A 19,537-nucleotide genomic window follows, 5' to 3' on the forward strand; every position below is an offset into this window, starting at 1 on the left:
AGTTGGACCTCTCAACAACTGACACGGCTCAAATTTCAAAGGACAAAGAAAAATGGTTTGTTAGTCTGTTAAGTTCACAAGTTTAGCCACCTTTCATGCAAAGGAACCATGGTGCTTTTGACACTTGAACAGAACCGGTGAATGGGATCAGACATATTCAAGATCAATATGGTTTGGATCCAACTACCATAGCAACCTACCACTCCAATTCTGACCGAGAACTGCCAAGAATTAAGGTGGTGATGGATCATTTTTGGTTTTGCCAAGTTTGGACCATATTAATAACGGGCTTGTCTGGCAGGAGCAGTTAGTGCACGTCACCTTGTGTTGGGACGTTTCAAGTTCGAACCCCAAATGGTATGGTTGTATAACTGATAAGGGTCTGCCTAACCCCAGCTTTCTCTGTCGATTTTTTTTTAGACCATATTGGACATATAAAATCCAAACTTCACCTGACCTGGATCTGAACCCAGTACCAGAGGTTCAACCTGGAACGGCACCCACGTGACAGAGTCCACACCAAATGCAGCATATTCTAGTACACCATGGTTGGTGATACCGATCCAAACTTACCAGGCAACAAGATCCGATCTGTCATAAAACACTATTTGAATTGCGTACCCGAAATCCAAACCCATGGACATCTCCCAAGCAGAAGCTTGCTTTTAATGAGTTGTTTAAATGTAGCATGCAACCCTCCTAAACGCCTTAACTTGGAAGTCTTGAAGGTGGAACTGTCACCTTCACAAGACTTCTCTTCAACTCAACTCACAGTTAGGTATGGAAAAGAAAGCATACACCTTCCCCTCCATCCCATTTAAAACATAGCACAAGCCCTAAGCCTAACACCAAGCTCTTCTATTGAGGCAGCTAGCCATGGGGGTCACCAACCTCACTTGTTGCAGGATCTCATGAAAGGGACGAGCTGCATGTCTTTCACAGCCATGAATATGTAAAGTAGTAAAGTAGCACACATCCAGCCCTGCAGGGTCCGGACCGCCCATGTGGTTTGGCATCGGGTGACAGAGGCAGTGCTATCCTCCACATCTCATGTACGAAACCTGCAGTGGGCAACTCTTGTGCGTAAGCCGAAGCTACACGCACCCTGAGGCTTGGCTCGTGACATGGTTCAGATTCCTGGTAAACCTAACCCAGCTCAGCAAATAGAGACACCAACACTGTGATGGTCCAGGTGAAGCCAACTTGGCTTGGGGCTCTACAATGGGCTACAGTTACACTGGGACCCAGCAGACCATGTAACTCAATGACTGAACCATCTGAGAAAATAATAAATATATTAAATAAATAGAGTTGTATAATGCTAGGCCAAGTTGGTGAGTATAGGACCTTGGGGGGGGGGGGGGGGGGGGGGTGAACTTGACGAGGACTGTGACCGGCAAAAGACTACTTAAAAGCTTGCTTTTTCAATTGAATACGCTCTGAATTACAATGTTTTTTTTTCTTCGCTTCACGTTAGTTTCGAATAGTTTCTGCATCTTCCTCTTTCTTGTTAATCAGAATGACATAACATTCCTGTATCTTTTCTTGATTCCGCTTCTTATGGTAGTAACCCAAAACCCATAGAAGCAATTACCAAGAAATAGCATTAAGAGTAAATCATAACACAAGGAATGGAATACCTAACAAGATACCACACCACCAGAACTCACATTCCAATAAATAAAGAATTGGATAACGTGAAAGCAAATCTGGAAGGGTTTTTTATTCATACCAAGAAAATATGCAATCAAGCCTCACAAGTCCCATGGCATGGGAAGCATAGGATGGTTCTTCCTATGATCTTCTATCTGGCAATATACACTCAAATTTCTAAATTACATACCACAAATAATTAAATGCATATAAAGAACCAAAACTACAATAAAAGATGAGAGGAAATTAACTGTCCCCACGAAAGAAGCGTCGTTTGTTTATGCCAATGGCGAACTGAAACATGTGCTAATCGTTCAGGCAAGATATCTCGAAGAATGAGTAAAACCCCAAAGCTGTAGAGATCAACAAACAAGAGCATTAAGTAAATAATAAACATAATACCACTCCATAAGAATTGCAAATGATCAAAGTGAGGCATTTTAAAAGCAAAAAATTCTCATTCACAGCTTTTACTGCGCTCAGACATTAGTTAGATGCCAATATTCTATATTAACAGGACTTATGCCGCTCGACATGCATGTTTATTTAACAACAAAGCCTTACCTCTAGCTGAAAAATATCTTTTAAATTATTAGAAGCAACGAGCGTGTGCTGTGGACGTCAACACATTCACCTCAAGTTTATATCACCAAAAGAATTGTTTTTTGATCTAGTTAGATGGAGAAACCCAAGGCCTGGGAACGGGTATATCATAGATAGATCCCCCAGGGGGGGAAATTCCGTGGCTAGGACCCTCGACCCCAGGGCCTATGCTGGGTGTTGGTTTGTGCAGGAAGGTGATGCTCACAGGGATAGAACCTTAACCACCCGTTTGATAGCCAAGGTCCATCCCCACTACGCCAAACTCCCCTTGGGGACACCAAAAGAATTTAAAAATGAAATGGTGGTTTCATGCATTACTTATGACACTTTTGTAATCAGATCAGAATAACACATTAAAAGACTATAAAATTGTGCCCTTAAGTTCCAATGATGGTGATAATGGATGCATGAAACCAGTTTATGGTCAAACTGCTAAATTAGGCCCAAGCTCGGTCCGAACTGGGCTTTTGTCCTGGACCGGGCCTAAAACCCCGGCCCGACCGAACTGGGCTTTTGGCCCGGCCTGGTCCATTAGCGGGCCAGCCCGGCCCATTGCCCACCCCTAGTGACTGGTAATGTTTTAGATACAATATTGCTTTAACTTTTACCATAACCTTTGCATGCTTGTTGCCCAACCCTAGTGACTGGTAATGTTTTAGATACAATATTGCTTTAACTTTTACCATAACCTTTGCATCATTTTGTGAATGGTGAATTCATGTCAAGGTACATGTATACCCATTTAAAATTAAAGTGAACTTTGAAGTATCATCAAATATGAAAATTAACAATGGCCCTTTAATTGTTGCTTGTTTGTTGTTGAGACACTAGTAAAATCTTTTTGGTAAATACTACTTTACTAATGTTTTTCTATTGATTTTCTTGTGCTGGACTTGAAAATCTTGATTGCTTGATTTTGTTGATTTTTATTTGGTCTTGGTCTTCATAGTTCGTTGTGTCATACAATATAAACTAGTTTAGTTGCTCAATTTTTATCACTAAATGTATTTGAATTGTTCATTAGCTTAATCTTATTTGAGTTATTTCTTAATGTTACATGCATTTATGTCATCATGAATCTTTGACAATAAATTCACTATTTTATATAAGAACAGAAGTTGACAGATCTTGGTCGAATCAACTTATTGACCTGGTCAAATCATGAGTCAAACGGAAATGAGCCCAGTCCCGACTGACTGAGTTTTTGAACATTAACAACCAACATTCAATAAACTGCACTTGTGATACTATATCAACCATCTAAATCAATATTATCATCTCTTTTATGGCATACTGCACAAGATAAATATGAGAGAGAGAGAGAGCGCATTAAGAAGAAAAGTCCAACCTAATTCTCACCTCAACATTCTTCAATTCAAACTCTTCGTTATGAGCTAAGCATTCATTCCCAAAAGTTTCACATGGCCCACTAGTTCCATGCAACCTTTCCAAGAAAACGTGTTCAGGAATCAAAATGATGATTAAAAGTTTAAAACATAAAGGTCCATGTCGTTGGCACTACCTAGCAATTAAATCAACAAAATCATGATATCTTTCACAATAGCAGTGCCAAAAGAGACTTACAGATCTCCATCCAAGCGGAGAGCAAAATTGCCACCTCCTCCAAGTGCCAGTAGGTCATTCAAACAGATGTAGTAGTATCGATTTGCACCTAAATACAGAAAAGATCACTATTGTTGCCACAAGTAACAATATATATAAATATAAAAATATCACAGTTGAACATATAAATATATGCACAGACATATGTGCACATATGAAGAATCTCTCCCTTTGAATACGAGCAAATATAAATGTAATGGATGGAGAATCAGATTCAATAATACCAAAAATATGAACGCAGATGAGGATTACAAAACAAAATGCTAAATGTTCGATAAAATAATTGGTCAAGTTGAATCACAGATCTACTGTCACAGAAAAATGACACCACCTACTAGTTAGCAAGGGAAATGTTTCAGTTTGAAAAGTTGCATGGGCAAACATATTGGATGGATCCTTAGGCAAGCCCCTAAGAGATAGATGTAGAATGGCACTAGGCAACCCTCTTCTATGCCTTAACCATAGGATAGCCCAGCCAGTATCCTTAAGGCACCTCCCGGTATGCATCTTAGTTATGTACCTGCATATAACACCTGCAAAGAGCTCGATGAAGTACACTTGTAAATACTATCTTCAACTATCTTCCAATATGCCCTCTACATAGCAAGTTAGCAAACCAAGATGTTTAAAAAGAAGGTGATCAACCTTACATCTCAGACTTGTTTCAAGGAAGCAACTTGCTCAACTTAAGGGTGAATTGCCTGATCCACTAAGTGCTAAGCTTGCCTAAAACAATTCAGGATGAACCAAATCCACCATATATGCAAAATATAGAAATATGGTTATCATCTATGTTACATGGGTACGGACACAGCTATATATATAGTTTGGGTCTGGATCAAGTGTGAATCCATATTAGGATCCATATCAGAAATAAAAAAAAAGTTTGTAAGGGGACTGTAATTTTTGAAAAGAAGGGGGAGGGGGAATGATTTTTTTTTAATTAAAAAGGTAGGTCATACGTGAGTTTGGGCTGAGAGGGCACAAAAGCTCTCTCTCTCTCTGGCAGATTGGAAGAAGAAGAAGAAGCGGGTTCGATATGCTCTCTTCTACTTCTTTTTCTTCCTCTTTCTCTATCGTATTACCAGGGAGGGGGTAAATCACGGGGAAAATGAGAGAGAGAGAGGGGGGGGGGGGAGACAAGAGGGAAGAAGAAGGTAAATGAGAGAGTGGGGGAGGGAGACAAGAGGGAAGAAGAAGGTAAATGAGAGAGTGGGGGAGGGGTTTTATCGTGGAGAGAGAGAGAGAGAGAGAGAGAGAGAGAGAGAGAGAGAGAGAGAGAGAGAGGTGTTATAGTGGTGAGGAGGGGACCAAAGACCAAAATGGTCCCACCCCTTTGACCAAGGTAAGAAAACCCTAAAAAAGGGTTTTGGGCCGGGTCAAGGTTGGACCCGACCCAGTGCATACCCACACTGAGTTTGGTACCCATGTCCTGCTGTGTCGACATGGGTCCAGGGGGTCCAGGGACGTGTCTATGTGAGATAGCTTATCATCCACACAGAGCAAGTGAATCAGAATTCAGAGGCAAATAAATTGCAATAACATGACACCAATCATTTCCAACTCCAACACTTCACTTCAATGGTGTAGAAAGGGATTCACAACATTAAGGGCATGTTTGCTTTGGTCACAGGTGAGAAAGTAGATGATGTGATTGTGAATCATAATGTCAATCTGATCTACTTTCACAAGATTCAAGGCAAAAAGAGACAAAAACAATCACAACTGCCAATCACAATCCCAACTTTTACTTTTTTATGTTCCACTAACCTTGAGAAAGTATGGTGATTGTGATTAATAATCACAGGATTCAAGAATCACAGCACATTTCAAACATGGCCTAAATAAAGAGAACAAGTATACCCATCACCAAGTTTCACACAAGTTAGAAATATTGCTCCAAAAATGATCAACATGAACACTGAGGGATGAAAAATAAGCCCCACAAAATTCATTATATTCAAACTAAGAGCCAATCTCCTTAGGAAAGAAGATTGAAAAACCAGCCCACCTGATCAAAGAGAATTTTTTGTGTCAACCTTTAGTAGAAGTGTTTTGGTCCTACTTTTATTAGCAGTGTACCACTTCACGTATCCCACCCATTCTGCCGAGTGTGCATGCCCCTTTGACAGCACATTTCATCTATAGAAGCTATTTTGGGCAGTTACAACTTTAAGTTTTTCAACAAAGACTAGTGATGATGTACTTGGCACTCCTTTTAAAATCTAGTAATGTACTTGGCACTCCTTTTAAAATCAAGACAAGAAAGGAGATTATGTTCCTCAAACACAGATATTATTGGAACTAGGGCATTTTTGGTCTTCAAAGTATCCTAGAAGAGGGAGGAAATTTTTGAGACCCATCTGACCCAGGTGACAGGTCATTGGCCCTCTATGCCTGTATATTTTCACTAAGCGTAAATTTCACTTGCTCAAATAACTGAATTGCACTGACCAAATCTGTTATGTATGTATCCAGTTTTATAGGAGTCCTAACAAACATCCATTCTCACCAAAACTGATCTTTCAAGATTCCAGATGTATGTCTTGGCCTGTTTACATATTTCTTGGTCACTTTGTTTGTCTGCAGAACACTGTGAGTTGACCCACTGGTTTTTCCTTGTAGGTCTAGCTGAACCTATCCCATGGCCCCATGTTGGGTCAACCCACATGAGCTAAAACTTTTGTAGCCTATTTGATTAGAATGAAGTCACCTCCCAGGTGAATATTCCCATTATTGGTTCATGCAGAAGCTAAATTGGTTATGAACCTTCACACCCAATGGCTAATCAAGTGCTTTCAGAGTATGTGAGACAACGCATATAAGCATGCTCTTTAATTTTCACTTGATAGAGTTCCTCGTTCTTATGGTATTCCCCTTAGTTTTCATATTTTCAACCTAGGTATTATGTTATCATGGAACCAAGAGGATTCGTGGCATGTCAAGCCCTGATTCCTTCACTTTGCATCGAATTAAACCACATGCTCCACCGTTAACATGGCTTTGAAGTCCATAGCAATCATAAGGTCATTAAGAAGATTAATAGCAACCATCAAATACATAATCCATGGGCTTGTATATTTGGTTATATAGTTGCAATGTTAGAAGCACAAGATCATCTCCAAGGTGCTTGTACACAAAATTAAGAAAGCTAAACATAGGGCATGTTCGGTTGGATCACATGAGATTCACTTTCTAATTTGCCTGAGAAAGTGAATCTCATTTGTATAAGCAGCCAAACATAAAAAGGTAAGCTGTGAGAAAGTGAATCTCATTTGCCTTTGCAAATGAGAGTCACTCTCAAGCAAAATGAGAAAGTGAATCTCATTTGTATAAGCAGCCGAACATAAAAAAGGTAAGCTGTGAGAAAGTGAATCTCATTTGCCTTTGAAAATGATAGTCACTTTCTAATTTGCCTGAGATTCAAAATCACATGAGAACCCATGTGATTCTGAATCATGTTTTGAAAGGAGTATTCGAACATACCCCTAGTATTCCCCCTCCCCACTCTGTTCCATTATCTGTCTCACCAAGTAGATAGATTTCAATAAACATAGTTGTGGTACACAACCTTACTTTATTACAACCCTTGGATCTTCCTCAAGTAGATCTTAAGATCAACATGTGAAAAAGTATGCAGACGGTAGTTTAGTCTTTTACGCTCAAGGGATAAATTTTGTATCAAATGGATATGATGGATCTAGAAGCAGGCATTGCCAGTCATTTATACTATTATTAATTTATTATCAACAGTAACGCTGACAAACAACTTCATCCCAAAAAATAAACAATCATATAAGCGCATCTACCCACCCACATGAACTCTATACATAAAATCATCCCTACAATCTACATCTGAATAGATTTATGTGCCCATGAGCTATAGACTTGAAAATTCATTGATGGGACCCATATGCTTGGGATAGCTTCACATGAGTACCTACAGACAACTAGATAACCAATGTAGTAAATTGAAATTACTGCATTTTTTGATATTGTGCCTTTCAGGTATCTGATCATTGGAAAATCAGAGGACCCTGCCTGAATTCTAGGTTGTATTATTATTCTCACTAACATGATATTTAGGCATTCTTCTCCACGTTTTAGTAGTATAGCCTCTTTCCAATAGAAAACATGCTTGTCAGGTGCTCCTATGTAACTTTCCAAATAGATGCATCTACAGTACTCCATATCATATCCCAGTGAATGCCAACAGTGCATGACAAACGAATTGTAAGATCATTTTAATCTGATCAAGAAAAATGTAACCCATGAGAAGCAAAAAAGCATGGTGGATAATCTAACTGGAGTCAGGAAGACTACCCAATATTTTGGTAATACCAATCAGGTTGTGACAAAGAGAGACAAATAATATAGTAAGACTTACAACATGGAGAAAATAAAGAGCTCCCATTGTGCCATTTACCTGTTGCTCTAAAAAGTCTTGGTCCACCATATATAGTTGTAAACACAAAAGTTTGATTTGTCCCCTGTAAGCAAGATTTGACCAAGTTGGTATTAGCAGGAAACCAAGCTGCTTCATATATAAAATATGGAAAGAAAAAATGAAAGGGAAAACAAGTGAACAAAAAAAAGCTGCTCAATGTGGATATGCGACATAAAATCTGTGAACACTTACCTGATACTTCCGTTTTGCTGTTGGTTTCAGAGGGCCATTCAACAATCCACCAAATACAGCACCCTGCATATCCCCAACAACCTAAAAATCCAGGGGAGAAGAAAAAAAAAGAATTAGATGCAAAACAATGAAGCCGAAAAAATTACATACAGAATTCTCAACTCTACAATGCATGTGGTAAGTGCATAATCAGTGCCACTCAGTGAATGAGAATAAGAAATCAGCATTTATTCATCCCCACATATATGCACATTGCCTACAATTGTGACTTTAATATGCATGAGTAACATGACCTACACGTGCACATATGCATATGCATGAAATGCATGACAATATCATCATCATCATCACTAAGCCTCATCCCAACTACATGAGTCTTTTTAGAGGTCTTGCTTTTCTAATCTTTCCTGTCCAGAGCTACAACCACAGTCACCTTATTTTCATAGAACCTTTCACTGTTTCCCTCCAAGTCTTCAATGGTCTTCATCTTTTTCCCAAATTTTTTCTATTTTCCTTGTGTCAACCCTTCTTAATGTAGTTGTGATAGGTTTCTACAAAGCATTTTTCAAACCATCTTAAATAATGTTCTTTAATTTTTTTCACTTGAGGTTATTGGTATTACTTCTAAACATTTTCTGATATATTCACATCTGGTCTTATCTTCTTTTGTAATTCAATCATCCATCTTAACATATGCATTTCCACAACATGCACACTGTTCTTTTGTCGCTATCTAAGTTGCTCAACACTCATCACCATACAAAATCCTTTATCTTATAGTAGTTTTGTAGAAACATTCTTTTAATAAATAAGTGACAATATGAACTCAATAATACATGAATACAAGTATACAACCTGTTTGATACATGTCAAAAGTGTGCATCATGTGCAATAAGTGGGAAGGGGAAAAAAGATCTATATGTTCTGAATTTCCCATTTGAGATGTTTAGAATACATTTCTTCAGACAAAAAAAACTATCATATTGTGAGCATACCTACCAGTAAACAAGGGCCTGGAAGATCGACACTATTGCGTAGAAGAGTGCGGAGCGAAATTCCATGTTTCACCGTACTGCCCTTCATTTGAAAGAGTAAATTACAATCATGAAAGAAAATTATAAAAAAAGAGAGAGGCCGCAATCGGGCTTACATTGAAAGAAAAGTGTCCTACTGATCTTACCTATAAAGCAGTACCCACTGGCAACCCCTCACTATATTGGGAATTGAAGAATGCAAAAACTCATATAAGTCGGTCGATATGAATGAAGAATCATCCATGAGATTAGGAAGGCTCTTTGATATATTATCCGAGGTTGAGACTTCATCGGTACTGTCAGAGATATTTGTGTGTCTCCGAAGGTCACTGAAATTTCCATCTTCTTCGCAAGTCTCCAAGCTCCCATTCGAGCCACATTCTTTTCTGAAAGTTGGGCTGCAATCTACAGCGTTTTCCTCAAATAATAAGTTTTTACTTCTCCGTATCCTGCAAGAAACTGATCGAAACAAAGATGATGTGTCCTTATGCTGTTCAGAACTCTTGTTCACTTTGTGCCCAGTAGATCTAGGGCTTAGATTTGGGAGAAGTGACAGAAGAAGGGAAGAGAGAGATGGATCATTTGGATCACGTAAACTCTCGGTGGACAAGGGAGTTGCCTGTTAAGATCAAAAGCATAAAACAGATTAACAAGGTTTTGGTATCAAACATCCACAAATAATAAATTTCATCTCGTCTCCAATCTCAAATTCGTATATCAATATCTCCATCAACTATCGCCAGAAACATGGCTTCTATTAACAGTAACGCATTGAAAAAAACATATAAATTCCACCCATCAACATGTACCAAGGTTTCCACGCCACAACTGCAAGCAAGATTTGCATCAGATCCACTTGTATCCAGAGCCCCTAATTTCCGAGCAATCGTTGATTCCCGTAGACAAACAATTCCAATCTTGAAGCATGCACATCCTTATAATACGGACTTAAAACCTAGCTCTACAGCACAGCATAACTCAACAACGACAAGAAAACAAAAAATACAGATCGATCTGATTCTGATGGCTCCGGATTCAATATATATATATATATATATATATATATATATTGATACAAAAACGAATCCCTCTTAGGTCGTATATACGCTTATAATGCAGATCCAAAACTTAAACCCTATTGAACAACAGAGATCACCGAAGATATCAATACGAATCGATCAAATTTCTCCAGAAATTCAACACACCACCCAGAAAAACAACAAAAAACTGTCCAAGAAGGACAATGACACAATCGCTGAAACCATCCATGGAATAAACAATAATTTGAGATTATCTGAAATATCAGCGCTGCATCCGTGTCGATGCAAAGTTAATTGACATTGAGTGCAATTTCTCACTGGAACGACTAAATAGAAAAAGAAGGAGAAAGGACACAGGAGATGGACCTGAGTTTCACTTCGGTGATGAGGCGAAGTCGACGGAGAGTCCGCGAGGAGGCGGGAGAGCTTGTCCGCGACCTTCTCCTTCCAGTAATTCATCTCCGGCGGCCGGAGATACGGCGGAGCAAGAAGAACCTAACCATAAAAATTCTCTGATGAGTCTGGAGAAAGGGTGGGTGGAGCGACAAGAAGGGAGTGTCGGTGGCAACTACTGACCGCCGATCTGCGAAGCTGTTGCTCTTCCGAGGGGGCCGAGCGGCAAGGGTTAAAAAAGGTAGGCGGGAAGCGCAGGAGGGAGGGAGGTGAAACAGTTGGAAGAAAATTGATTGAGTTATAAAATTAAACCCTCCATTAATTTCTCGCCACGTAGTTCCGTAAATTATGTTTGCTAAATTTTGATGGGACCTTATGTACAAGTGGTGGCGTAAAGCACGTAACTTAACCTTTGAGTTCGACATTAAGTCAACGTACTGTTATAAATTAACCGACCGCCTTCTGCGGAGATACCGTGTTACTCGGCGAGTAATGTAAGGAGAGTTCTCATCGGTTTCGTCGCAGTCCCGGCTGTTGTCACGGTCACACTCGCGGTTCCGTAATTGCCGCGAAGCCTCGTGGTTGTAAATGGTTCGGATCTGGGTTCGTTCTGATCCGGATTCGATGGCCGTGTGAAGCTTTTTGGCGGGGTCTGGATTCCGAACCGAATTGAACAGAGTCAGATCCAATAGTCAATGAGAAAGGTGCCACTTGATCCGGTAAACTAGGGAAGCGCAAAAATGGTAAGAAAAATGTAAGAAAGAAAAAATAAATTTTTATTGAAAAAGGGTGAAAGAATTTTTTCTATCACCCACAACACATCTCATTTCATGGCACGCTCTCTCAGATTGTCTAGTAGGAGCAGCTAGTGCCCATGGCCTTGTGGTGGGATGTTGCAGGTTCAAAACCCAATGGTATAGTTGTATAACTGGTATGGGAATCGGGTTTAGGTATTATCAAGTCTGACTTAATCAGGTGTGGCCTAATCAGTTTTTGTTTTGGATTCGGGTTCAGATAGAATCAGATAAAACTGAATCCGGAACCGGCTAGCTTAAAACCCAACATTTATACTTAATCAGGGGCAGGTTCGGGTTTGAATGCAAAACTCAATATAGGCCTGAATCTGATTATTAATTGGATCTGAATTTTTCTACCAAACCTGAGTAAAAGGGTTCAGTTTGGTTGGTATCCGAACCAAACCCATTCTGTTTACACCCCTAGCTGCCTGCACGACCACCTTAGGTATGGCAGGCTGAGCCAGCGTGGCCAGGTATTCATGTTGGGTGCAGTCAAGGGAGATTGCGGTTTTACACCAATAAACTCAATGAGCAAAGTGTTTTTTTTTTCTTACCCAACAAAAAAAAGATTTCTTTTAAATTGCATGGAGAACGAAACCTGATAGTTCTTATGCCAAAATTTTAAGAAGCCTTATTCAGTGTAATTCTTTGTTTGGCTCTCTGTGTAAATGCCTATATTGTGTGCCAAACTTTAGGGTTCAAACTGAAAGAAACGATTCCCCTCGGAGGTGCAAACTTATGGGATATGATTGGATATCCAATCCAAATCTGGCATACAATTTTTGGAGTCAAAATTCAAGACCGACCCGAATGTGCATTTGAGTTGAACTTGGATTCACTTTATTGGATAAATTTTGGATTTGAATGAATATTTTGAGTTATTCGAATTCAGGTCAAAATCTGAACCTGTTGCATTTTTTACACGCAAAGAGCAGGTTTTGGATATGCTTTTGCAAACCAGTATTACCACATAGTTCAGATTGGATTCCATCTTAGTTCATTGGATCTATTTTGGATTAGAATAATGTGCATACAATTCAAATCCAGAATCAGATCATGTAGGATTCAACCCATATCTGATAGAACGAAGCGTTATATGCCCCCCCCGATGGCCGTTAGCCACAGTGCGTGTTCAGGGGTCCCAATGAGTGCTACATATATAAGCTCGTGGGGCTCATATCCCTGTGTGTGTCGGCATTACTTAGCATTGTAATCCGGTGCAATTGCAAAAACATAAGTACCCTTTCCCGCCATTCTTGTCATGAAATGGCGGTTCAGAAAGATGACAAAAATGTCCTCCATTCAAAAAAAGGGAAACGACGATTCAAGATCCTCCATCTAGAAAAGTGAAACGCCGGTTTGAGAATGATGTTAACTCTTTAAAGTCCAAACGTTCCGTTTTTGCCTTAAGCAATAAACTTTTGCACCATCTGTTGTAACAGAAACTCCCTTTGATGACATATCCTTTGACGTCGTCTGCTGCCACCGGACCGACAGAACCCTCCTTTGCCATCGTCTGATGTCGTCAGAGCATCCTTTGCCGTTGTCTACTGCCTTTGGAGCACCCTTTTTTGTCGTCTGCTGCCGCCAAAGCATCTTTTGCCTTCGACTGCGCAATGACATCATCGTTGCTACCATCGACTGTGTCTACCTTCTGTGTGTTTCTCCTCTATTGTCGGATTACCAAGGTTTGGTTATGCAAACAAATTGATTTGTAAATATGAATGCTAAATCTTACAGCTGGTTTTACTATTCATGCTAAATAACACCTATTTTCATACTAAAACAAATTGATTTGTACCTATCCACCTACTGGGCGTTGAAAAATAGTTAGCACAATTTATTCTGATGAAGGCCAAACATTTGAATGATGTGTACTTATGAAGGCTAAATTTCTAAAACAATTTATATGTTTGATGCAACAACGATTTATACATTTGAAATAGTAACGATTTAATGAAACTACCACGATTTGTACTTACGTTTGATAAATCGTATAACAATGTATATGTATGAAGCGAAACATTACAACGATATGCACTTATGAAGGTTGCAATTTATACAACGATTTGTAAGTTTGAAGCAACAACAATTTATACATTTAAAGTACTAGTGATGTGTATTTATGAAGTTACCTCAATTTGTACTTAAGTTTGCTAATTCTTATAACAATGTTTACTTATGAAGCCAAATATTGCGATGATTTGTAATATTGGTGATTGTGTAACGAATGAGATAATTTGTATTAATATATATTTGGGGAGGCGGTTGTAACATATAATGATGCGGTTAAATTTATGTGTTGTGCAAGTTAGCAATGACTACAATTCGTAAGACAAGAAATCTTCTTTCGTTCTATGGGATGAATATTAGAGAAGTTATCTGCCAGTCCCATCTATATGAGCGTTATGAAAGGTACCAAAATATAATAAAGATTGAGAATGATAAAGATATGGACAAAGCGTTGGAATTGTATTATGCAGAGAATTATCCATCAGATATTAAGGATGAAGAGCAAAGGAAGAATGATGAAGAACTAAAGATGAAGAAGAAGAAGAAGGATGACGAAGGGAAGAAAAAGCAAAGAAAGAAGGAGGAAAATGAAAAGAAAAGGCAAAGAAAGAAGGCAGAGGAGAGGGAAAGGCAAAGGAAGAAGGAGGAGGAGAATGAAAAACAAATAAAAAAAATACAAATGAAGAAGGAGGAGGAGGAGGAGAGAGAAAGACAATTGAAGAAGAAAGAGTCGGAAGAGAAGAAAAGACAACTGATGAAGCAAAAATATTTTGAAAAGCAAAAGAGGATAAGGCAAATGAAGAAGGCGGCAGAGGAGAGGGAAAGGCAAAAAAAGAATAAGGAGGAAAATGAGGAGAGGGAAAGGCAATTGAAGAAGAAGAAAGAGGAGGAAGAGAATGAAAGGTAAATGATGAAGATGGAAGAGGAAATGCAAAGAAAGAAGCATCAGGATAAGGAAGAGAAGAAAAGGCAAAGGAAGGAGAAGGACAAAGAAGATAATGAAAAGCAAAGGAAGGAGAAGGAGGACAAGGAAGATAAGGAAAAAGAAAGGAAGAAGCAGGAAGAGAAAGAGAAAGAAAGTGAAAGGAAAAAGCAAGAGGAGGAAGAGAAGGAAAGTAAAAGGAAAAAGCACGAGAAGGAAGAGAAGAAAAGGGAAAGGGAGGAAGAAATTGAAAAGCAGAGGAGGGAGGCGATGGCGTGAAGGATAGCCATTTTTCGACTCAGTCAGGCATGGCTATCTGGATGTTGGTCTCGGGTCGGGTTGAGCTTTTGTTTCAGAGTCGGTTCGACCGTTTGGTCCAGGTCGATACAATCTCTGTGCATAGGACCAGTTTGGTCCTGTGTTTTATCGAGTACATGCTTCACTTGCAACCCAGCCGGTTCGGTGCTCAGACCTGGACCGAGTCGGCCTGAGTATCCTTCAAAGGTGAGAGCCTGCTAACCCGATTCAACCTGATTTAGTTGAGGGCTGAATCAAGTTAGGTGGGGTTCAGGGATCAATTTAGTCCCCATTTGCATTGGAGGGGGCTGAACCGGGTCAAACCCGATTCTATTTTTGGGTCAGTACCCAACCATATGTTGTTGCTGGGTCTGATCTAATCCGGGTTAGACCACTTTTGGGACCCGCAAGTGGGTCCAGCCAGGTCGGTTTGGCCGGACCCGTGCACTAGCCATAAAAATTTTTTTTTGAGGATTTTATTAAGGCTATTGGGTATGCATTATGAGCCACTTTGGAGGGTCAAATTCAGTTATTCTCGGCCTCATGCATATTATTATTGTGCTTTCTTTATGTTTATATGCATTGATTAATATACTTGAACGTTGGTATTCTTTTGATTATGGGTTTGATATTCTAAATCGAATTGATTGAATCAATATGTTGCCAAAATAACCTCTATTGTGTAGATTAGCTTGTTTTGGAATATTGCGATGTTTATATATTTGTGGTTCATGCGAATAGCGATCAGACCAAAGGAAGATTACTATTTGGATGAACTCAAATATGTATTTTTTTCAGAAATAAATATGGGATAATTATACAATTTTCTATGTGAATAATGAGTCGATCCAAAGAAATGCGTGTTGTTTGACAGAATTAATTGTCCATGTTTGATTATTGTATCGAGTGTACCACTTATAAGTTAACATTTCTGTCCAAAGACTAAATGTCAATATTGTGCTAGGTATCTTATGACGGGGTTCACCACTGTTTAAATATGTTATTTTATATTAATGCATATAAAAAGTATGTTAATCATGAGCTTTTTTTGTTCTTGATTCAATTAATATCTCTGCTTCTATGATATCTGTAAACATTAATTCTATCTCTGTTTTGAGTGGTTTAAATTTCAAAAACTGAAAAGAAAATGTCATGATTATTTTTGGATGTATGAATTTGGATCTTGCACTAAGAGAAGATCAACCACCTGCTCTTACGGATAGGAGTTCCACTGAGGATAAATGAAACTTTGAATGGTGGAATCAATCTAATCATATGAGTCTCATGATCATGAAACGTATAATTCCTGAATCCTTCAGGGGCACTATGTCCAAAGTGGTTAATGCCGAAGGTTTTCTTGAAGAAATAAAAATATATTTTGCGAATAACGAAAAGGCTTAGACAAACACTCTTCTTTCGACTCTTGTTTCTATAAGATACAAAGGTAACAAGAACATTATGGAGTACATTATGAAAATGTCCCATCTTGCTTCGAAACTAGAGGCATTGAAGTTAGAGTTGTTTAAGGACTTACTCTTGCACTTGGTTTTGATATCCATTCCTGCACAATACAGCAAGTTTAAGGTCAGTTATAATTGCTAGAAGGAAAAATAGACTCTTAATTAACATATTTTACAATGTGTGCAAGAAGAGAATATGATGAAGAAAGAGAAGACAAAGAGTGTTCATTTGGTAGTGACCTCTAAAGACAAGTTTAAGAAAAAGAAAATGACTAAGGAAGCTCCAGTGGACCCTCAATCACAGAAGAAACAAAAAAGACATCAGGACCCAAAGTTTAGTTGTTTCTTTTGCAAAGGAGAGGGTTACATGAAGAATGACTGTACTAAGTATCATGCCTGATGTGAAAAGAAAGATAGACTCCTTACTTTGGTTTGTTCTGAAGTTAATTTAACTTATGTGCTTAAACACACTTGGTGGATGGATTCTGGTGCTACCACTCATATAAGTTTTTTTATACATGGTTGCCGACCGCCAATTGATGCTGAAAGATTCATCTATATGGGTGATGGAAAATCAGTTTAAGTCGAGGCAATAGAGATATTTAGGTTACTTTTAGAGACTAAAATTTATTTAGATTTGAAAGAAACACTTATTGTGCCATCTTTTAGGAGAAATTTGTTTCTATTTTTACTTTAGACAAATATGGTTATTCTTGTTTATTTAAAAATAGTGAATTTAAATTATTTATTGATTCAAATCTTATTGGGACCAGTTCTTTATCTACGGTTGATAACCTTTATTTGCTTAATACTGTTGTCTCGTATAATGAAACCTTGCATTTAAGTTCTCGTGGTACAAAGCAAAAATTAACAAATGAGAATTCTGCTTTATTATGGCATAAGCGCTTAGATCATATTTTTAAATAAAGAATTAAAAGGTTTGTGTCGAGTGAGATTTTTGATTCTCTTGATTTCATCGACTTTCAGATTTGTATCAAGTGTATAAAAGAGAAACAAACAGACATAAGGAAATTAGGTACCGAAACGAGAAAAGATGTCAAAAAACTAATTCATATAGATATTTATGGGCCCTTTCCTATAACTTCTTGGAATGATTAACAATATTTTATTACGTTTATAGACAACTATTCTTGTTATGGGTACCTATATTTAATTCATAAAAAGTCGCAGTCCTTAGATGTATTCAAATCTTTTAAGGTTGAAGTTGAAAACTAACTTGACAAAAGAATTAAGGCCGTCAGATTTGACCGTGGTGATAAGTACTATGATAGATATGATGGGTCAGGTGAACAATGTCCAAGGCCCTTTGCTAAATTCTTAAAGAAATATGAGATTATCCTTCAGTATACCATGCCAGACACTTCTAGCATGAATGGTGTTGCTGAGAGATGAAACATGACCCTTAAGGATATGGTAAGGAGTATGATTTCTTATTCTACTTTACTAGAGTCCCTTTGAGGAGATGCATTAAAGACTACAACTTATGTTTTGAATAAGGTACCCTTTAAAGAAGTAACCAAGACCCATATGAATTGTGGATAGACAAAAGGCCTAGTATAAAATATTTTAATATTTGGAGATGTCTAGCTGAGGTTAAGCCCTACATACCACATAAAAAATAAATAAATTTAAAAACAATTAGATATTACTTTGTTGGGTATTATGAAAGATCCAGGGGCTATAAGTTTTATAACTCTTGGAATAAGTTCTTTTTTGAAACGGAAAACATTTGTTTCTTTGAGGGTGCTGAGTTTGGGGAGAGTGATAAAGTAAAAGACATTGCTTTTGAAGAAGAATCTCATTCTCTTTCTACAATTGTAGTTGATAATGCTCAGATTTCCATTTCTAACATTGTCCCTACAAATCTGGATCAAGGCAATATTTTAGATATCTCTATCCAAAATAAAGTTTTTACTCTTATAGTACAAACTCAACAACCTTAAGAACCAGTGCTACTAAAAAAATCTACTAGAGAAAGAAGAAGGACAATTTCAGATGATTATATTATCTTTCTACAAGAACACGAGGGTGATACTGGTTTAAGGGAAGATGATCCAATCAACTTCCATCAAAAAACACAAAGTTCTAACTCTTCAAAGTGGATTGAAGCAATGCATGAGGAGAATAAATCCTTGAAGAACAATGACATGTGAGATCTTGTCACATTACCTGAAGGTGTAAAACCTATTGACTGCAAATAGATTTTTAAAACCAAAAGAGATTCAAAAGGTAACATGAAAAGATATAAGGCCCACCTTATTGCAAAAGGGTTTACTCAAAAGAAAGCCATTGACTACAAAAAGACTTTTTCTCCAGTTTCTACGAAAGATTCTTTTAGGATTATGATAGCACTTGTGGCTCATTATGATTTGGAGCTGCATCAGATGGATGTAAAGACTACATTCCTTAATGGTGACATTGATGAGACAACATATATTGTTCAACCAGAACATTTTGTCTCAGGCGATGCCAAGAAAGTAGTTTGCAAACTAAAAAAATTCATCTATGGACTTAAGCAAGCTTCTTGTCAGTGGTATCATAAATTTCATCAAGTTGTTCTCTCATTCGGCTTTGAGATGAATCTAGTTGATGAATGCATATACCATAAGTTAAGTGAGAGTAAATATATTTTCCTAATTTTATATATTGATAAAATATTGGTTGCCAGTAATGATATAAGGATACTATATGAAACTAAGAGATTTTTGATAAAGAAATTCGAAATGAAAGATTTTGGGGATGCTGAAAGTGCACTAGGATCGAGGCAACGAGCACTAGAAGGGGGGTGAATAGTGCTTTTAAAAATTGTCTGCGGAATATTGAAGGATTTTGCAATTTGAAAAGCAAACACACAAAGAACACAAGATTTTATCCTGGTTCGGTCTATCCCGACCTACATCCAGTCCCCAAGCAAAACCAGCTTGAGATTTCCACTATCAACCTTGTTAACTACAAGATCACACAGACCAAAACCGGTCCCACTTTCAGTAACAACCCTACTGAAAGCAAACAACTCCTTTACACCAAGGAGTCCTTCTTTTT

At 38.1% G+C, this 19,537-nt stretch overlaps 1 protein-coding gene across 2 annotated transcripts; it reads right to left on the bottom strand.

The window, feature by feature from the left end:
* Positions 1–1,693: 1,693 nt before the first annotated feature.
* On the bottom strand, positions 1,694–11,187 carry LOC149845484 (uncharacterized). Of its 2 annotated transcripts, XM_089995779.1 has the most exons (8): positions 10,959–11,187; positions 9,699–10,171; positions 9,518–9,590; positions 8,519–8,599; positions 8,306–8,369; positions 3,841–3,928; positions 3,616–3,700; positions 1,694–2,006 (listed from the first exon to the last, which is right to left on the bottom strand). In XM_089995779.1, exons 1-8 carry the CDS (start codon positions 11,049–11,051, stop codon positions 1,968–1,970), a joined length of 996 nt encoding a protein of 331 aa, XP_089851905.1. In that variant the 5' UTR covers positions 11,052–11,187; the 3' UTR covers positions 1,694–1,967. The 2 variants fall into 2 exon arrangements, with proteins under 2 accessions (XP_089851905.1, XP_089851904.1); XM_089995778.1 differs by lacking the exon at positions 3,616–3,700.
* Positions 11,188–19,537: the final 8,350 nt, after the last annotated feature.

Source organism: Nuphar pumila, chromosome 2 (genome assembly GCF_984573655.1).
Source record: "Nuphar pumila chromosome 2, dmNupPumi1.hap1.1, whole genome shotgun sequence".
Classification (NCBI taxonomy): domain Eukaryota; kingdom Viridiplantae; phylum Streptophyta; class Magnoliopsida; order Nymphaeales; family Nymphaeaceae; genus Nuphar; species Nuphar pumila.

What these genes read in the sequence shown, in the direction of transcription:
- LOC149845484 (XM_089995778.1), bottom strand. Translation starts at nt 11,051, where the DNA reads ATGAATTACTGGAAGGAGAAGGTCGCGGACAAGCTCTCCCGCCTCCTC. An exon ending in TTCCAGGCCCTTGTTTACTG is followed by an intron (nt 8,600 to 9,517) that starts GTAGGTATGCTC and finishes CTGGATTTTTAG; the next exon opens with GTTGTTGGGGATATGCAGGG. An exon ending in CAGCAAAACGGAAGTATCAG is followed by an intron (nt 8,370 to 8,518) that starts GTAAGTGTTCAC and finishes TCTTGCTTACAG; the next exon opens with GGGACAAATCAAACTTTTGT.